Raw genomic sequence first — 18,223 nt, forward strand, 5'->3', positions numbered from 1 at the left:
CACACGCACAGACACACAAGCAAGAATGTGTATTTTGTAAGATAGGTCCTTGGAAATAGACATTCTTAGCAAATATGGATGACAGATCAATCGTAATTTATTTTCTTTTAACACTGTATCATCATAAAGAAAACTGGTATAAATGAAAAAGTCTATTTCAAATATCTACATCTAAAATTTTTAGGCAGTGAAAAAGCACTTTGTTGACAAGGAGTGTGGAATGATGTATGTTAATTGTCAGAAACTGCTGAATGCCTTGCTTAGTTGCCACAAACAAATTCACATATCAGAACGAACAATACTGCTAAATATTCCTTTTTTTTCCCCCTGTGGGTTTTTTTTTTCTTTTTTTCTTTCTTTCTTTCTTTCTTTTTTTTTTGTTAAAACATACTGGGAGAAAGAAAAGAAAAGAAAAACTGGAAATCCATACATCTTTCAAAAGTTTGAAATTGAAGCAATATTTAGAACCAGAGATGAGGAAACACGGCGGTATTGGTGTAATATACACAACGCGCTTTTCTTCTTTAATCTGTAATGTACATCAAATACTTTACAACAATGCATTAACAAAAGGCAAGAAACGTCTTGCTGTACAGAGGAACCCCAATGCAACTGGAAGCCTAGAGTCACAACGGATGAAGAGAGTAACAAAGCGTGAGAAGCCGTCCCCCGAAACGTGTGTAAACTATTCTGTGTCTTGTGCTTAACAATAACCTTCACGCCCCACCACCCCACCATCTGCTCTCTCCTTCCTTCAGCCACGTTCAGTATAAAGCACTTTTTATATTCTAGAGCTCAAACTAGAGAGGTGTCGCACACTGCCACATTTAGGATTGCTTTAGCTTTCTATTGATTTCCAGTTAACGTTCGATTCGTTTAGCTTTCTAAAATAGCTCTTAATATTTTCTTACTGGTTATCACAGCCTTCCTATGGAACAGGCTTTAACAAACTAAATTTGCAGGGGGGAAAAAAAAAAAAGAAATGTCTTGTGGTATGCATGCACATGCACTGTTCCCAGAGCGCCTGGTGGCCTGGTGGCCTGGCTCCTCACACCCAGGAGTCGGGGGAGGCTGGGTAGTGGCTCGTTTCATAGTTCAGTTCACTGTAGGGACGGGCGGCGGAGTAGAAGTCGACGTAGTTGCCGGTGGACTTGAGGCCCAGGTGCATGGTGTACTCGCTGGCAGGGGGGCGGTGGTGGACCTGGTCCTCGAAGAAGGACTCGTCGTAATTTCTTGTGGAATTCTGAAACGGCTGGTAAGACTCGTAATCTTTTCTGCTGGGCTCCTGTGGGACTGGCTGTGCTGAAACCTGCATGGGAAGAAGAGCCACGTGGTTAGTCAGTGGCCTGGACCCACCCTGCACCCTCCTTCACAGAGAGGGCTGGGCACGACCAGGTGCTTGTGCATGTGACACCTCTTGTCCAGCCACTGCCTGCTGCCATTACCTTTCCTTCTGGACACTGGCTTCTGGGTCCACCCGCTATCATTCTGCATAATCTTTTTCTTTATTATTATTGTGGTAAAACAGACACAACATAAAACTGACCATTTTAATCATTTGAAGTGTACAGTGCAGTGGCATTAAGGACATTCACAGTGTTGGGCAGCCCTCACCCCCCATGCATCTCCACGACTTTTTCATCATCCCAAACAGAAACTGTGTACCTTCTAAATGTAACTCTTCGTTCCCCCTACCCCCAAACAAGGCAGCCTCCATTCTATTTTCTGTCTCTATGAATCTGACTATTCTAGGGACCTCTTATGAGTGGAGTCACACAGTGTTTGTCCTTTTGTGTCTGGCTTTCTTCATCTAGCATAATGTTTTCATAGTTCATCCACGTTGCAGCGTGGGTCAGCAGTTCCTTCCATTTCAAGGCTGAAGAGTGCTCCCTTGTATGGACTGACCACATTTTGTTTATCTGCTCATCCACTGATAGACACTTGCGTTGTTTCTGCCTTTTGGCTATTATGAATGACACAGCAGTGAACAGTGGTGCACTGGTATCTGAATCCCTGTTTTTGATTCTTTTGGGTGTGTACACAGTGAGTCATATGGTAATTCTGTGTTTAACTTTTTGAGGACCTGCCAAACTGTTTGCCACAGCAGTTGTACCATTTTTTTTTTTTCCCGACCGGTAAGGGGATCGCAACCCTTGGCTCGGTGTTGTCCGCACCACGCTCAACCAGTGAGCGCACCAGCCATCCCTATATAGGATCCGAATCCGCGGCCTCGGTGCTCCCCGTGCCGCACTCTCCTGAGTGAGCCATGGGGCTGGCCCGTACCATTTTAATAGATAATTTTTTAATGTTATGAAATACATATAGATAGTAAAAAGGTTATTGCAGCAAAGCAAATTTAGATAATATTTTTTAATTAAAGAGGTGTAGACAAGCTATAGAAAACGAGTAGTTCATTTTCCTTTTTTCTGCATTTTTTCATATCACACTTAGGTGTTGCAATCTCAGGGGGAGAGTGAAGATGTACAAGGTCTGAGGGCCATGTGGGCATCTTCCTGTCAGTGCAGAGGTCTGTCATCGATATGTCTTCCACCTCTGTGTGTATGCTGGGGACTGAGGCTTCCCTGTCTTAGGGCTGGTCCACCACACCTGCTTAAGTGACCGGGCACCTTAGACTAGGCACTACACATGCCAAATAGTCTACACTCTGCAGGGCCAAATGTTTTCTAACTTGGTGCAACTGAGAATTGACTGAACTCAAGAGTGCTGTGGGATTATGAAGCCTTTGATTAGGGATGAAGGGTCTTCAGAATTGTCTGGTGTTCCCAACCCACCTCAATACGCCCCGTTTCCACTCTCATCTCTGAAGGTTACTGTCTGCTATAGGGGCCCAGAAGTGCTCAAGGGATCAGAGGAGCCTTCGAGAGACATGAAGTCAAGAATAAGTTTCCTGTGCTTGGCTTTAGGGACAGTAAGGCAAACAGTGTTCTTGGGCTGATAATATATCTATTAGCATTTGCACCTGGAGGTTGAGCTGTCCCTTTCCCTTCTGCCTGCCTCTGGGGTCCCTTTCCAAGCACCTGCCCTTGAAGTGAGCTGCACCTCCCAAGGCGTGGGGTGAGGGTGACCCCACAGCCAGTGCACACAGGGAGGCAGAAAGCTCTGCTAATGTGCACTAATTGGGGAGGAGGTCTGGTGTGAGTTGTAAAACACTCTTAGAGAAATACAGGTTGATCGCTTTTGAGTGGATTCAGTAATTCCCTATTAATTTAACTAAGGTTCGGCACGGAAACATTCTCTAGAAATTGGTCTTAGTTAATTGATAATGATTTGTAATTAGCACGTTGTGTGTAAATGAATGCTCTAATGGCCTGCACATAACTCTTCTTTCAAGTAAGTGAAACGCTCTCTTTTACATGTAATTGATTTACACTAGTAATCGACCTGTTCTTCAAAGAAGTGGTGAACTTCATCACAGCTGCTGTCCAGTGTGTCCCACACTTCTAGTTAGTGGTGACTGAATGAATGAGGTTTCGGTCTACCTGCAAAAGTGCAAAAGTCCATAGAGCATGAATCTTTGTTAGTCTAAGACCCTCGGGATGAGAGGGGCATTTGGAATTAGTATGCGGCATCTGTGATTAAGTGTTGCTAAGACCAGGCCTACCAGACTGCATCAATAAGTGCAAAGGGTGCCCTTTGCTGTTCTTTGAAGAGCTGGGTGCGAAGTTGAACTTCTTCATTCCAATAATGTGTGGCACTGTCCAAGCGCAGAGCATACAGAGTCTTGGAGTTGGGAGGTTTAGAAAAATTGCACAGGAAGGGAACTAGAATTTACTGTTCTTCTATTTTAATTGCCACCATATTCAACATGTGACAAATTTTTCTTTGTTTAATTCTCAAATGTTCACAAATGTATATGTATGCATATATGTTCATGTCTATCGAATAATAAATTGGGTATCTATCTACCTTCTCATCCATCCATCCATCCATCCATCCATCCATCCATCCATCCATCCATCCATCCATCCATCCAGTTCCCACTTTATAGATGAAGAAACTAAAGCTTAGAAAAGTTAAGAAACTTCCCCAAGATGTCATGGCTAGTGCTGATGTGAAGCTGGAATCTGAACATACTTCTGGCTAACTCTAGCCCATGTCTTCTCTCCCACGCTAGCACAGTCCCAGCAGAGCCAAGGTTGCCAAGCCTCAGAGGGCAGTCCTCACTGAGTTGACTCCAGGCTCTGTGATAAGAAAGGTGGTCAGTGGACAAAGGAGACCAAGAAAAGGTGTGTCTTCTTCGTCCCGGTCTTGGTGGCCAGAAGAGGCACTGCAGGTGACAGGGAGGTCTTCAGGGGAAGTTGTTCACAAGGCTTGTGGCTCTGCTCCAAACCGGCTGCTGCTTCACTTTTTGTACAACCTGTTTCAAATTTTTATCATTGTCATGTTCTCTCTGGTTGGTGGATGTTTGGGGGTTGGGCATAATCTTACTATGTGAGTCACTTACCCTCTTCAGTTCATCTGCATCATTCATAGAGCCCCACGTCAACCACTTCTAAGGGTTAGCACCCCAGTTCTAAGAGTGTGTGTGAATGAACTACCTCGGATGGGTCGGGGATGGCACTGCACGTTTGGAGGGACTGAACTTGCTTCCTGGTCTGGTGGTGTGGTTGTCGGCTGGGGAAACACACCCACGGGGGGGAGTATTAGCTGCATTTTATACTTTCCTTTAAGGGAGTGTCTGGAAGTGTTCAAAACTTGGCAGATGAAATGCCCCAAATATAAATACTCCCAAAGAAGAGCTAAAAAATAAATGCATTTGAAAAAGATTGCATGGTTTGTACAAACCAGATTTCTAGGAAGGAAGTAGAATGATGTTCCTATACAGCAGTGGAGATTTCTGAATTTGGGGGTCTGTTGTGGTCCTAAGAAGCCCTGGAACATCCGAGGAGCCTGAGGCTGTTGCTTGCTACAAGGCAGTGGTCTCTGGGAAGGGACCATGTAATCAGCTGGCTCACGTGGGGGTTCCTGGGGCCCACACTCTTTGTGCTCTGTCCTGTTGCTCCTGTTCCCAAAAAGTCATCCTTGCTGAACTTTTTCCTCAATAGTAGGACATTTAATTATGAAGGACGGTGCCATGAGACCTTCCAACTGTGCTAGCCCAATGACAGAATACTTCACCATGTTTATTCTTCCTGGAGTTTGCCAGCACCCTGGATTTATTTTGAACACAAGGGAAATAGCTGCCCACTACAGAGCTTCAAACCTTTCCACACCAGGAAAGCTGAGGACTCAGAGTGTTGATAAAAAAAGAAGGAGGCCGGTGGTAAGGATAAGTGGTTCTCATAGAGGAATCCCAAGACCAGCAGCATCACCTGGGAACTCATTAGAAATTCAAATTATTGGGGCCACAGTCTACACCTACTGAGTCAGAAACTCTGGGGTCAGGGCCCAGCAATCCATGTTTTAGCTGCCCTTTGGGGCATTCGGACTCATGCTCTAATCTGAGGACCAAGAACGGATGAGAAGACAGAAGATTCAGGTTGAGTCCTTGCCTCTTCCTAACTGGGTGACTGCAGGTCAATCTCATCCTCCTTGAATCCCAATTTCCTCATCTCTGGGGACAATTAGACCTGCCCTACTCACCTGACAGTCAGCCTGAGGACACCTAAAAGGAAAGCAAGATGCTGGTTTTGTTATCATCAGTAATAATTTGAATACTGGCCATCATAACAGCAAACCCTTTGGTTTCTAGTTTATGAATAAAAATCTGGTTTCCAGATAGATATGTACAGTTAAATATGATATTTCTTTTTATAAGTTTGGGATGGACTGGTAGAGGTTCAATAGAATTTCTGTAGGGTATAAGTAGTTAACTCAAAATGGTGTCTGTGTCCCGTTGACCCCAGACATAAAAATCAAAGATCACAAGCTGTATTTTATGCTAATGGTTGTTTCTTCTAGGAGTCCTTAAGTTCAGGGTTTGCTGAAATGTGACTGGAGTTGCAGGTAGGCACATGGGGAGTGTACAGCTGAGCTGGGCTCCTTTCCTGTGGAGTTGAGAGATGCCTGCTCCTGGCTGCTGCGCACCCTGCCCTGCCTGGCCAGCGTCTGGAGCTGGTGTCTCGCTCTCAGCTCCCATTGTCTATTGATCCACCTGGAACTCATTTCCCTTTGCCAATCCCTTACTCTCTGAGGTCAGTCACTGTCCAGATTTTTCTGCAAAGCTCGTGAGGCCCAGCTGGTGACTAAGACACCCAGAAAACTAGAGCACTCAGCAAAGGACAAGCTTTAAACTGAAACTAAATGGACCCCAGATATCCCTCCTGGTTAATTTGTTCAAGCCGTGAAATTTTGAGGTCATTTTTGACCCAGGAAAGCTCTGAAAATGAAAGCATTTCATCTGCAATAGCCAGCCATGCCCACACGGCCAGAGAATCCAAATCATGGATGCCATTTACAAGGTCATCTCTAGAACCAACCAACTGTAAGAGAACCAAAACATCTCCTCTTTCCAGTGGTTCAGATAGTCCTACTTTATTGTGTCCCCAAGAGGGAAGCTCTAAGTAAGACAAGATTTATTCCAACAACATAGTCCAATATAAGTATAATGCTGTATTCCCTTCTGTTTTGGGTTTAATGTGTTCCTTAAAAGTTCATGTATTGGAAACTGGACCCCCATTGTAAAAGTGTTAAGGGGGTGGGAAATCCGATTATGGAATTTGAAAGGTGGGGTGTTGGAGAGGTGATTAGATTGTGAGGACTGTGCCCTCATGGATAGATTGATCCATTCATGGAGTGATGGGCATGGATCTGATGGCTTTAAAAGGCTCACCATGTGATACCCTGGTCTTCATAGGGCCCTGTAGAGAGTTCCTCCCCAGAGAAGGCCCTCACCAGATGTACCCCCTGAATCGTGGACTTCCCAGCCTCCAAAACTGTAAGAAACAAATTTCACTTCTTTATAAAATACCTAGTTTCAGGTATTCTATTATAAGCAACAGAAAATGGACTAATACACTTTCTCTCCAAGTTCATGGGAATGTCATAATGATTTCCTTGGAAATTTTTTAGGGGAGAAAAACTCTGGTGAACATTTGAAGATGTTGCTTAATATTAGAACAGGATGAACAGTCCACTTGCCCACTTCCTTTGCTGGCCCCACTCAGGGAATAACAAATGGCACTGAGCTATGACCACAGGATGCCCCTGCCAGGGGTCTGCCTGCAATGTCTTCCTGGTGCTGACAGGAGGTGCAGAGTTTGCTCTTCATCCTGGGTGGGTTTCAGCAGCACACACCTGAAACGCCGTGGCCTTGACGCTTCACTCTGAGGTTGAGTCAAGTCCGTTCTGGGGCACGCTGGGAAAAAGACTACACCAGGTTGTGTTCATTCTCGCAGCACGGACACCACCTTAGCGCATTAATTCTAATTTGCTTAGATGCTCAGAATATGCTTAGGTAAAAAGCATTTGCTCCTTAGAACCATTATGGGTTGTCCTCTAAATCTAGAGAGCCGGCAGTCTTCTGCAAGTGACTGCAGCCACACTGGGAGATGCCAAGGACCCTGGGCCACACCGGGGTGCTTTTTTATTGCCAGCAATAGTGGGATTCCATGAAGAGGAAGGATAGTGTGGAGTAAGTGGATTCTCGTGATGAGCTTTTCCCTACCTGAGGAAACTAAAGACTAATATGACACTCTTGGATGCATAATCAGAGTCCCATTAAATCCTGACGAGTATCTTTAAATGCTGTAGACAGTTTGCTCACTGCACCTACAGAATGTCATGATACAGCAGACCCCTGTGTCTGTGGTTTCACTTTCTGCAGTTTCATTTACCCATGGTACAGGACAGGATACGTATTTTGAGAGAGAGAGAGAGAGAGAGAGAGAGAGAGAGAGAGAGAGAGAGAGAGAGAATATTCACATAATTTTTATTACAGCATATTGTTATAAGTGATCGATTTTATTGTTAGTTACTGTTGTTAATCTCTTACTGTGTCTAATTGATAAATTAAACTTATCATAGATATGCATGCATAAGAAAATACATAGTGTAGATAGGGTTTGGTACTATCTGCAGCTTTAGGCATCCACTGGGGGTCTTGTAATGTATCCCATGAGAATAAGGGGGGACTACTATATTTGCTCTAAGAAAAATGGTTTATTTCATAAATGGAGTTGACATTTCCAATACATTTTGTTTCTATTTTCCTTTACGTTTGGGCAGGCATGCCGGCATGTGAATAGTTGGGGCCACCCTGGTGATCTCCTGTCTAGTGCTCATGACCTGATTGATTTACTCATTGGCCTCTTTGCTTTCAGCAAAGACTGGAACTGAGTGGAGGCTGATTAGATGCTAGCACTGCCTCAGGCAGGCCGTGGGGCCTGGATGCTCACCAGGGTCACAAACAACACCAGATGACATCCAGAGAGGCTGCACAGGGATTGAAAAGCTGAGGGCAAGAGGCCGACTCCTTTACCAACTACTACTTCCCTTGTGGATGGCTGATGAGAGAAGAAATAATTTAATCAAGGAGAGGGCTTGTGTGTCCTCCCTGCCCTGCCGTTGGAAATGGTCTCACACAGGACATTTCCACCTGTTAGAAGCAGACAGATGCTGCTCTGCTGGTTGTCAAGAAATGGTTCCCAAGCAACACATTTCCTTCCATGTGTCCTTTCACCTGGTTATTGTGATTAAGCAAACAGCTCTGGGTTTATCATCTCAGCTCAACTTCCCTAAAGTATAGCAGAAATGGAATGCATCAGCAAAAGCCAGGACTGGCAACCATTCTGAGTAGCAAAGAGTTATGAAGAGTGTCAGTCTTGCTGTTATGCCCGCACATGGGAGGGAGAGAAGTTCCCTCTGTGTTCCTGCAGACCCACAGAGAAAACAAGCCTTCAATGAACATTTGCTAAACACACACACACACAAACTCAGATTGCTTCTTTCAGTATCTACCGTTCAGTGCTCTTCAAACTTGAACATGCTCACAAATCACCAGGGCATCTTGTTAAAATGCAACTCTGCTGCAGAAGGTCTTGGACGGGTTAGGTTAGGGGCCAGAGAAGAGTCGCTCCCGCTTTTCTAACAAGCTCCCAGGTGATACTGATGCTGCTGCTTCCACAACTAGACTTGGAGCAGCAAGGAACTGCACACTGCATTCTATTTAGTTGTTTACATTGAACTTGATGTGTCTATTTTATTGGTAACCATCATGTACAGTGGTCCCCCTTATCCTCAGGGGGTACATTCCAAGACCCTCAGTGGATACCTGAACAATGGATAGTGCTAAACCCTATATATACTATGTGTTTTCCTGTACATACTCTACCTATGTAAAGTTTAATTTATAAATTAGGCACAGTAAGGGATTAACAACAATAACTAACAATAAAATAGAAAATTATAACAATATGCCAGCATCACCACTCCAGTGCTTTGGGGCCATTATTAAGTAAAATGGGGTCACTTGAACATGAACACTGTGATACTGTGACTGCTGATCTGATGACTGAGATGGCTACTCAGTGACTAAATGGGCAGAGGGTGTGTACAGCACGGATGCACTGCATAAAGGAATGATTCACGTCCTGGGTAGGACAGAGCAGGAAAGCATGAGATTTCACCATGTTACTCAGAATGGCTTGCAATTGAGTACTGATGAATTGCTTATGTCTGGAACTTTTCATTTAATATTTTCACACCACAGTTGATCACGAGTTACTGAAACCATGAAAAGCGAAATACAGACAAGGAGGAAGCGCTGTATGACGAATTGGCTGGGTTAGACATACTACTCGATCTATGTCCAGTAATTGGACAATTCCTGTTTAATAACTGCACCTTACACTTGTCTATGTGGGGCTTTCTTTTCATCTTGCACCACAGTAGAAAACTTGCTTTCTCCCAGCAGATCAAGTGTGAGATTACAGTGAAATCAAAGGCTGGTTTTCGATTTGAGGCTCTTCTGTTGACTGCCACCACACCACCGACGTGCACCCATGACAGGCGGAAGGGGAGGACGTCAGGGAACATTATTTGCTTTTTCAGTTCTTTATGTACACTAGACAAAAGTTTATATATATTTTTCAATTCCAGGTTATTTCATAGAGGTTGAGCGGAAAAATGAATACAGATGCTCCTTGATTTATGATGGGATTGCATCCTGATAAACCCAGCATTAAATTGAAAATATCGAAGTCAAAAATGCGTTTAATACACTTAACCTACCAAACGTCATAGTTGAGCCTAGCCCTTAAATGTGCTAAGAACACCTACGTTAGCCTACAGTTGGGCAAAATCATCTAACGCAAAGCCTATTTTATAATAAAGTGCTGAATATCTCATGCAATCTACTGAATACTGAGAGTGAAAACCAGATGGTTGTATGAATACTCGAAGTAAAAGTTCTACTGAATTTGTATCGCTTTTGCACTATTGTAAAGTTAAAAAATCTTCAAGTCGAACCTCCATAAGTTGGACACTGTCTGTACAAATGTGCTGTGTCCACTTTATTTACCTGGTTATGTTTGATGTCTTCAGCGGGTGCACCATATGAATTCCTATACAAAGTTGAAATTCCAGTGTTTTGAGCTAAAAGGAAAAGGAAAACAAAAATATGAGGAAAGAAAGCAAGATTTCAAGTGAGGAATAATGGTCATTGAGGCAAGTTCTTGCCCAAACAAAGCTTGGTTTCTCATGGACCATTCCAAGAAGAAGGGACTCTTTGGCTCTGAGTACTTCATTGTACCTACAGATATTAAGAAAAGAACGGTTATTCTATAAAATCCCGACAGCATGTCAGCCTTCTGCAATAATGTTCACGTTGCAGACTGGGTCTGGGCAGGTGCGGCAAACAGATGGTCATCTTGCAAGTTTTATTGCCTTCTTTTTTGTGAAAACTGGTGGATAATAAAAGCTTGTCACCTGCACTGAAGCATGCAGGAGTCTGTATCAGCAGGTTAGTTTTTAGTTGGAAAATGACAAGAATAAAATTTCTAATTTGAGCTCACAGAAGTGCTTGACCGTCTTTCAGACAGTTCATTTCTCAAAGGCCCAGAGGACGGGCAGGGAGCACACCTGAATTTCCCCTGTGCACCTGGAAGCTCCAGCCTTGGATCCTGTTAGATGCAGAGACAGGCGTCCGCACTCTGTCTTCTGGCCACCTGGTCTAGTTGAAGGGAAGGGAGGATGGTCTCCTCCAAGTGCCAGCAGCTTCCAAAGGTCTGTAAAGGCTGTTGTCCCACTGCCTCACCTGGAGCCCTTGAGGCTTCACACTGCAGGCCCAGAGGATGGGCACGGGGCACCACTCCCCTGTAGCTGCTGACAGGTCATGGTTTAAGAAAGCTCTGGAAAACTGTGTATTTCCAGTGTCAGCAGGAGTATAAAACACTGTAGAAGTAAGATGGGCTTATCCTTTCCCTCCAGTATCCAAGGGATAGTGAAGTAGTATCACAGCCCACTTGTTCTCTCTGAGAGACAAGGCCACCATAGACACAAGGTCAGTGTAACCTATCAAGGTTCACTCCTCCCATGGGTATTACCTAAAAGCATATAATAACTGTGCAGTAAAACTCCTCTTGGAAAGTTCTGTTCAGGAAGTGAAGGCTGAGAGCCCATTTTCCATTTTAAAGACCACTCTGTTAGCCTCTGGTTGAATGCACCTCATTCCTGTCTCTGTATTATTGTGAAAACCACCATCACTTTCCTGGACCACTGCTACTGAGTCCTCCTTGACAGTCCAACTTCCACCCTGCCCTGTCCCACTCGTTGGGCCAACAGCCAGAATGATCACTTTGTTACACTAATTGGATTACACCACTCCCTCTGTTCATAAGACTCCAAAGCCCTTTCCACGGAGACCGTGGTGAAACCCAAGCTCTCCATTGCAGTCTGTGATCTGGTGCTTGCCTAACCTTCCACGGCATTTCTCAGCCCTCTTCTCTTGCTAAGGGAGCCCTAGCTCTGCTGGCCTTTCCTTGATCAAGTCTGACAAGCTGGGTTGGCTTAGGGAGGCTGGACCTACTGATCTTTCTTCCTGGAACTCGTCCCCCACAGACTTTGCACTGGCTGCCTCCTTGTTAGTGTTGAGGTTTCAGCTCAAATGTCTCCCTACTCCTGGACCATTTTAGGTAGAGTAACCCCTCTCTCGGGCACCCTCTACCTCATTACTCTGCCTACTTCTGTCCCCCTCCTCAACACCACGTGACATCACCTTGGGGGTGAACTTGTTCTATTGTTTACCTTGCGTGCTGCCTGGCTTGGGCCACTGGAGCAGAACACCACGAGGACAGGGATGGTTTGTCCTGTCTCTGTTCTTGTAAATCTCCCCAGAGCCGGGGACAGAGCCTGCCTGAGTGGACACTCACAGAGTGAGTGCTTTATTTGCTGAGTGAATTAATGAATGAATAAACGAATGAGGAAACCTTAGATAAATCTGCCTTCAGAGCTATATATAATTTGCTCATGGCAGATGTCGCCTCAAGGACAAGATGAAATTTTGTGTGTTTTTTTTGTTGTTGTTGTTGCTCAGAATAAAATGCATTTTGGGGGGGAGTAGAATATTTATACTATTATAGTCTTCCTTCCCTTCCTGCTGTGTTTGTGGCTTCTGAGCTAAAGATGTTTCTTCTGGAAGTTTTTTCCTTGACTGTTCGGCCCACTTACCTTTTCAAAGGAGACTGCAGTTGACATTGAACTACCTTTGCAAACACACGAAGCAGAGGTCTTCACAGATGTTCTGCTCTGCATGTCTGAGCTAAGAGTAGACTTACAGTAAATGACTTTCTTTTTTTGTATTGGTCCCCAAACTCCCATTTCCAACTGAATCAACATATTGAACATTAGAACAGCTTTAAAAGACCTAAGAGAGACACTAACAAAAACGGAATAGACCATTAGACGAAAAGGCATTTCGGAAGCTTAGACGGGAGGGCAGAAGCCCCTGCTGAACTTAAAAGTCAGGCCGTGTAGCTGCTGGGATCACGCACCCCCAAGCCCACTCCTGCCCCCAAGTGCGCTTCTGAACACGGGACGCTCCTGGGTAACCACAACCTCAAGAAATAGCTGTCAGAGTCCACCGTGCCTGCACGAACAGCTGACTTTGGCTTTCTGAGGGCTCCTCGGTGGCAGAGAAACACAGAGAGAAGAGGTTTTAAGAGACTTCGTTCAAACTAGAAAATGGGGCCGACCCTGTGGTGCACTCGGGAGAGTGCGGCGCTGGGAGCACAGCAGCGCTCCCGCCGCGGGTTCGGATCCTACATAGGGATGGCCGGTGCGCTCAGGTCACACACACACACACACACACACACACACACACACACACACACACACACACACACACACACACACACACAAACCTAGAAAATGAATCCAGAAAAAGAGGGCAAGGGGGAGCACAGAATAAAAACCTAGATGGATCTTAATATCTAGGAGGTAAGCAGAGATTGTGCATCACAGGCAGAAACTGCTTTCACCTTAAGCTTTCACATGTTGTGTTTTGAGGGTGAAGCTTCCTATGTTTTTACAGTAAAGGGACTGTTTCCTAGGCGGGGAACGGTAGGATGTCCCCTGATGCCTTACAACAAGGAAGATGGAAGTTTTTCAGATAACTTTCAATGCACTGAGCTTTAAGTGCTGTGTCCCCTGGATTTATTTAATTTTTTTTTTTTAAAAAGATGACCGGTAAGGGGATCTTAACCCTTGACTTGGTGTTGTCAGCACCATGCTCACCCAGTGAGCAAACCGGCCATCCCTATATGGGATCCGAACCCGTGGCCTTGGTGTTATCAGCACCACACTCTACCGAGTGAGCCACGGGGCGGCCCTAAAAAAATTTTTTTAATGGAATGCTTCATGAATTTTCATGTCAGCCTCACTCAGGGGCCATGCTAGTCTTCTCTGTATCAGTCCAATTTTAGTACACGTGCTGCTGAAGTGACCACCCAAGATTTATTCTTAAATGAGGAAATGTATTGTTTTTGGTGTAGAGGACACAAGAAATCTGATTTTGCAAGTAAACCCTGGAATGATGGGCATTTGCTAACTAATGTACTGTAGAGCATAGGTTGGCAACGTAACCTTTCAATTCCTATACGAAATATTGCCTACCACCTGGCTTGGCTGGGGATTTATTCATAACAATATTGAAAGTGACAAACAGCAACACCATCCTCACCACCACTACCTCCACCTCCACCATCACCACCCTGACCAACACCATCACTTCCACCTCTACCATTAATACCACCATCACCACTATCACCCCAACCCATCCCACCATCATCACCCTGACCAACACCATTGCTTCCACCATCCTCAGCACCACCCTCAACACCATTGTCCTCACCACCTCCATCTTCACCACCATCATATTCACCACCATCGCCCTCACCACCATTATCTTCAATCCATTATCCTCACCACCATCGTCTTCAACACCATCATCTTCACCACCATCATCTTCACCATCATCGTCTTCAACATCATCGTCCTCACCACCTTCATCTTCACCACCATTGCCTTCAACACCATCACCCTCACCACCATCATCTTCAACACCATTGTCCTCACCATCATCGTCTTCAACACCACTGTCTTCACCACCATTGTCCTCAACACCTTCACCACCATTGTCCTCACCACCGTCTTCAACACCATCATCTTCACCACCATCATCTTCATCATCACATCCTGACCACCATCATCTTCAATCATCTTCACCACCATCACCCTCACCACCATCATCTTCAACACCATCATCTTCACCACCATCATCTTCACCACCATCATCTTCAACACCATCACCTTCACCACCATCATCTTCAACACCATCACCATCACCACCATCATCTTCAACACCATCGCCCTCACTACCATCACCCTCACGACCATCATCCTCAACACCATCACCCTAAACACCACCTCCACCCCCTGACCAAACTATCACTTCTACTACCACCACTACTATTTCTGTAATAATAACTAATTTTACACAGCACTCACTGGCTTGAGAGGAACTTTCCTATCTTAACACATTATTCAGTAAAGATCTCAATGTTCTTCTCGACTTTCCACAAGATTGATAATGAAGTTTTGAATTGCATTTGTAAGAATGTTACAGCAAAGCTGTTTAAACCTCTAAATAAGTTTGAAGAATTACACATATCTCAACATTGGAGTTGTCAAGATCCCTGCAATTTTCTAGTAAAATTAAACATCAGAAACATATTAGACTTTATTTTTTATTTTATGATGTGTGCAGAGCACAATCATGTACCATTGGAACTATTTCAACATAAACACACCCACATTTGAAAGCCTTTTGAGTGATTCTACAGAGCAAGAGAGGTAATGAAAACCCTAACCTTAAACAATAGTAATGGAGCCAATCTCAAAATTGTTCTCATAACTAAAATCTCAATTTTTTCCCTGAGACTGCTGGTGATGTGGCTACCTAGGGCAATCATAATTGCAAAATGAATGGGTCAGGTGAATTTGGTATTACTAGTATTTCAGAGTAATCAGTACAAATTAGATTTAACACTGAATGTTCCCACTCCAGGAACTCAGCATTCAAATCATAACTTTCTATGTTCATATCCTTCTACAACTGGGGCAACATTTATGGGAGAAAAACAGTGAATGAGTATCAGAAGTTATGGCCCATGTGATGAGTTCAGTTCTCCCATTCAGAAGACGTTTTAGGAGCAAGGATGAGATATTCCCTGTTAGGTTCTACACATGGAGGCAGATGAGGACCTGGAGCAGGAAAGTGGGTATCAAAAACATCTGTTTATTATGCTTTTCTTCATGCAGCTGTGCAACATTAAAATGAGAAACACTGCCGCTGGGGTAAACACATTTGCTATTAGAAAAATTTATCTTAGCTGCCCTGGGTTTGGAGGACATTTTAATAAATCATCTAATTTGTCTATTCTGCTTCCCTGCAGGTTTACACCTATATAATTCCACAGAACCCTGCCTGATGCTTTTACGATTCTTCTGATAAGAGGGTCTCAGCATCTGTTTAGGATTTTGCCCTTTGCACCCCAGTTTTATTAATTATCTAATCTGACCTTGTTCTATTAAAGTCCTATTTCTCATGACCTGTTTTTAGCAGGGAACCATCTCCACATCCATGCAGCAAAGAAGGGTGTGGGGTCCCTTGTTAGAGGTCTCATGGTTCTGGCAGCTCTGCTTTTAAGGTATAATCCTCTCTACAGCAATATCCCCAAGTCCTGCTCCTTGGAAGAGGGGCCATATGGGGAGCGGGAGGGTTATGAAGAGGCTGGAGGGGGTCGTGAATGCTCTGAGGAGAACTGTGCAGAGTATAAGACAAATTAAGGTCAAGCCTAGTTATCAGACAGGCTAGGCTGGGCAGGGCATGCTAGAGTCAGTAGCTAACAGGCACCAATTTTGGCCTCCACAGAGTCCCAGCTGATGAGAAACGAAAGACACTGGGCATGACTGAGACAGTGAGGGATGAAGGGCATGGAAGATGGATGCCTCCTTAGGAAAATTGTGGTCATCAGTTCTAATGAAGCTTCTTGGGAGTTAGTCATAGTAAGAGATTAGCATTATGGTAAGAGGTTGGTATCATGGCAAGAGGAGAAAATATCTCAACAGGAGTTCTGTGGGGTTCCTTTCAATCCTCTTCCTTTACTCCCCTCCTTTCCCTTTCTTATCCTCTTTCTGTTGCCTTCTTTCTCAATGGGCAAAGCCGGGCCATACTGGACCCACCATCTTGGAATTCCCTCCAACGTGAGTTAAGCCAACGAAGAAGAAATCTATGGAGACTCCTCTCTCTAATTTGAGGGAGTATGATGAACTGGGCAAGCAAGAAGGAAAGAAGGAAATAAAGTGTGTGTAGAACACATTTTCTCTTAGCTCTTTTCTGGAGTAAGATGCTCGCTTTTCATACCTCTTGCTGAGTCTCTTCATTTCCAATTCCCGGGAATTGTGGCTATCAAGATCTCTAGTGACCTGACAGCTACTAAGTCCTGCTGAGCTGCAAGCAGCACTGTGATGTCTGACATCCCAGCCCCCTGCCCGGTCCCAGGTCGGGTCACCAGCTCTGAAGATGGAGTGCACGAGCTGAGCTCACCTGACATGGCGTCTTTCCTGGAAGTGTGTTCGCCTTTACTTCCGTGGTAAGTGGCATTGCTGCCGGTGGACTCATAGTCTGTTTTTCTTTCTTTGAGGCTGATCATTTCCCGAGGTGAAGCTGGGGCACTTGCTACATAAAGAAATCAAAAGGATGATTTTCTGTGTCTCGTTCCATAGCATGTACACCTTTTCACAGAAACAGCTAAGGTCATAAATATATGTGGCTCAACATATGTCAGTATGTATGCATGGCCCTGGTGGTTTTTTGTAGCTTTGGCTCTTGTCCTTATCCTCTTCCTGCACCCAATGACAACTTTATAGTAAAGGGGGTAGGTGACTTGGAGGCAGGCAATCAAGAACTACCTCCTGCAGCCATCTTCCTCAGAGAGAGATCCGGGCAGGGAATTGACCTGCCCAAAGTGTATCTGGCAGTTTTAAGAATGAGACTGTCTCGGTTCCTTCCTTCCTTCCTTTATTTCTATCTCTTTCCCTCCCTCCCTTCTTTTCTCCTTCCTCCCTTCCTTCCTCAGCCTCTCTTACTCCCTCTCTTTCTCTTTGAATTAGATATTTCAGAGGAGCTATCACTGATACCAAAGAATCCTGATTAAAATACAGTTTTGCTTAAACACTGAGTCACCCAGAAACTGCCCTAAAGGAGGGCAGAGGAAACAAATCCCCACACAGGATGATTTGTGGGGCTGAATTAACCAACCCCCTGAATGTCTTCTCCATCAGATGCTGGGGTGGGCTGGGGTGGGCTGGGGGCAGGGTGTGAAGGGCGCTCCTTTTCCTGCTAGGACACCCTTGCTCTAGCTCTTTGGATGAATGCCCCACAATCTCTCACACCCACCTTACATGCACTGCCTGTCGGACCTGGGAATGAGCCCTGCCTTCCCTGGGTTGTAACTGGAAGACCCTCTTGGGAAATTCCATGGGTCTTTAACAAACTGGTACCAGAAAAAGGAAAAGCGAACTTGTAGGCAAGGAAGTGAAGAAAAAGCAGTGTGATTTTCCTAAAAGACTGAACAGACTGGTGGCAGCAAAGCAGCCCTGCTGATGCAGAAGTGTGCTGGGAGAAGTGGGGTATGAGCAGGGTGTCCTGGTGATGAGGTGCTGGTCCTGCCCCCCAGCCCCTGGGTCATCCTCAGGTGCATCC

The 18,223-nt window shown here is 44.8% G+C and overlaps 1 protein-coding gene and 1 pseudogene across 1 annotated transcript in view; both read right to left on the reverse strand.

The window, feature by feature from the left end:
- Positions 1-570: 570 nt before the first annotated feature.
- Positions 571-18,223, reverse strand: part of CTNND2 (catenin delta 2) — a 934,064-nt gene continuing 916,411 nt past the window's right edge. The window contains exons 21-23 of the mRNA XM_063085434.1: positions 17,066-17,197; positions 10,481-10,554; positions 571-1,309 (exon numbers count right to left, since the gene is read on the reverse strand). Of these exons, the coding sequence (XP_062941504.1) occupies positions 1,049-1,309; positions 10,481-10,554; positions 17,066-17,197 (467 nt within the window). The 3' untranslated portion in view covers positions 571-1,048. The remainder of the gene's footprint in view (positions 1,310-10,480; positions 10,555-17,065; positions 17,198-18,223) is intronic.
- On the reverse strand, positions 13,791-13,904 carry LOC134371324 (U6 spliceosomal RNA; annotated as a pseudogene).

This window comes from Cynocephalus volans, chromosome 2, assembly GCF_027409185.1.
Source record: "Cynocephalus volans isolate mCynVol1 chromosome 2, mCynVol1.pri, whole genome shotgun sequence".
Lineage (NCBI taxonomy): Eukaryota > Metazoa > Chordata > Mammalia > Dermoptera > Cynocephalidae > Cynocephalus > Cynocephalus volans.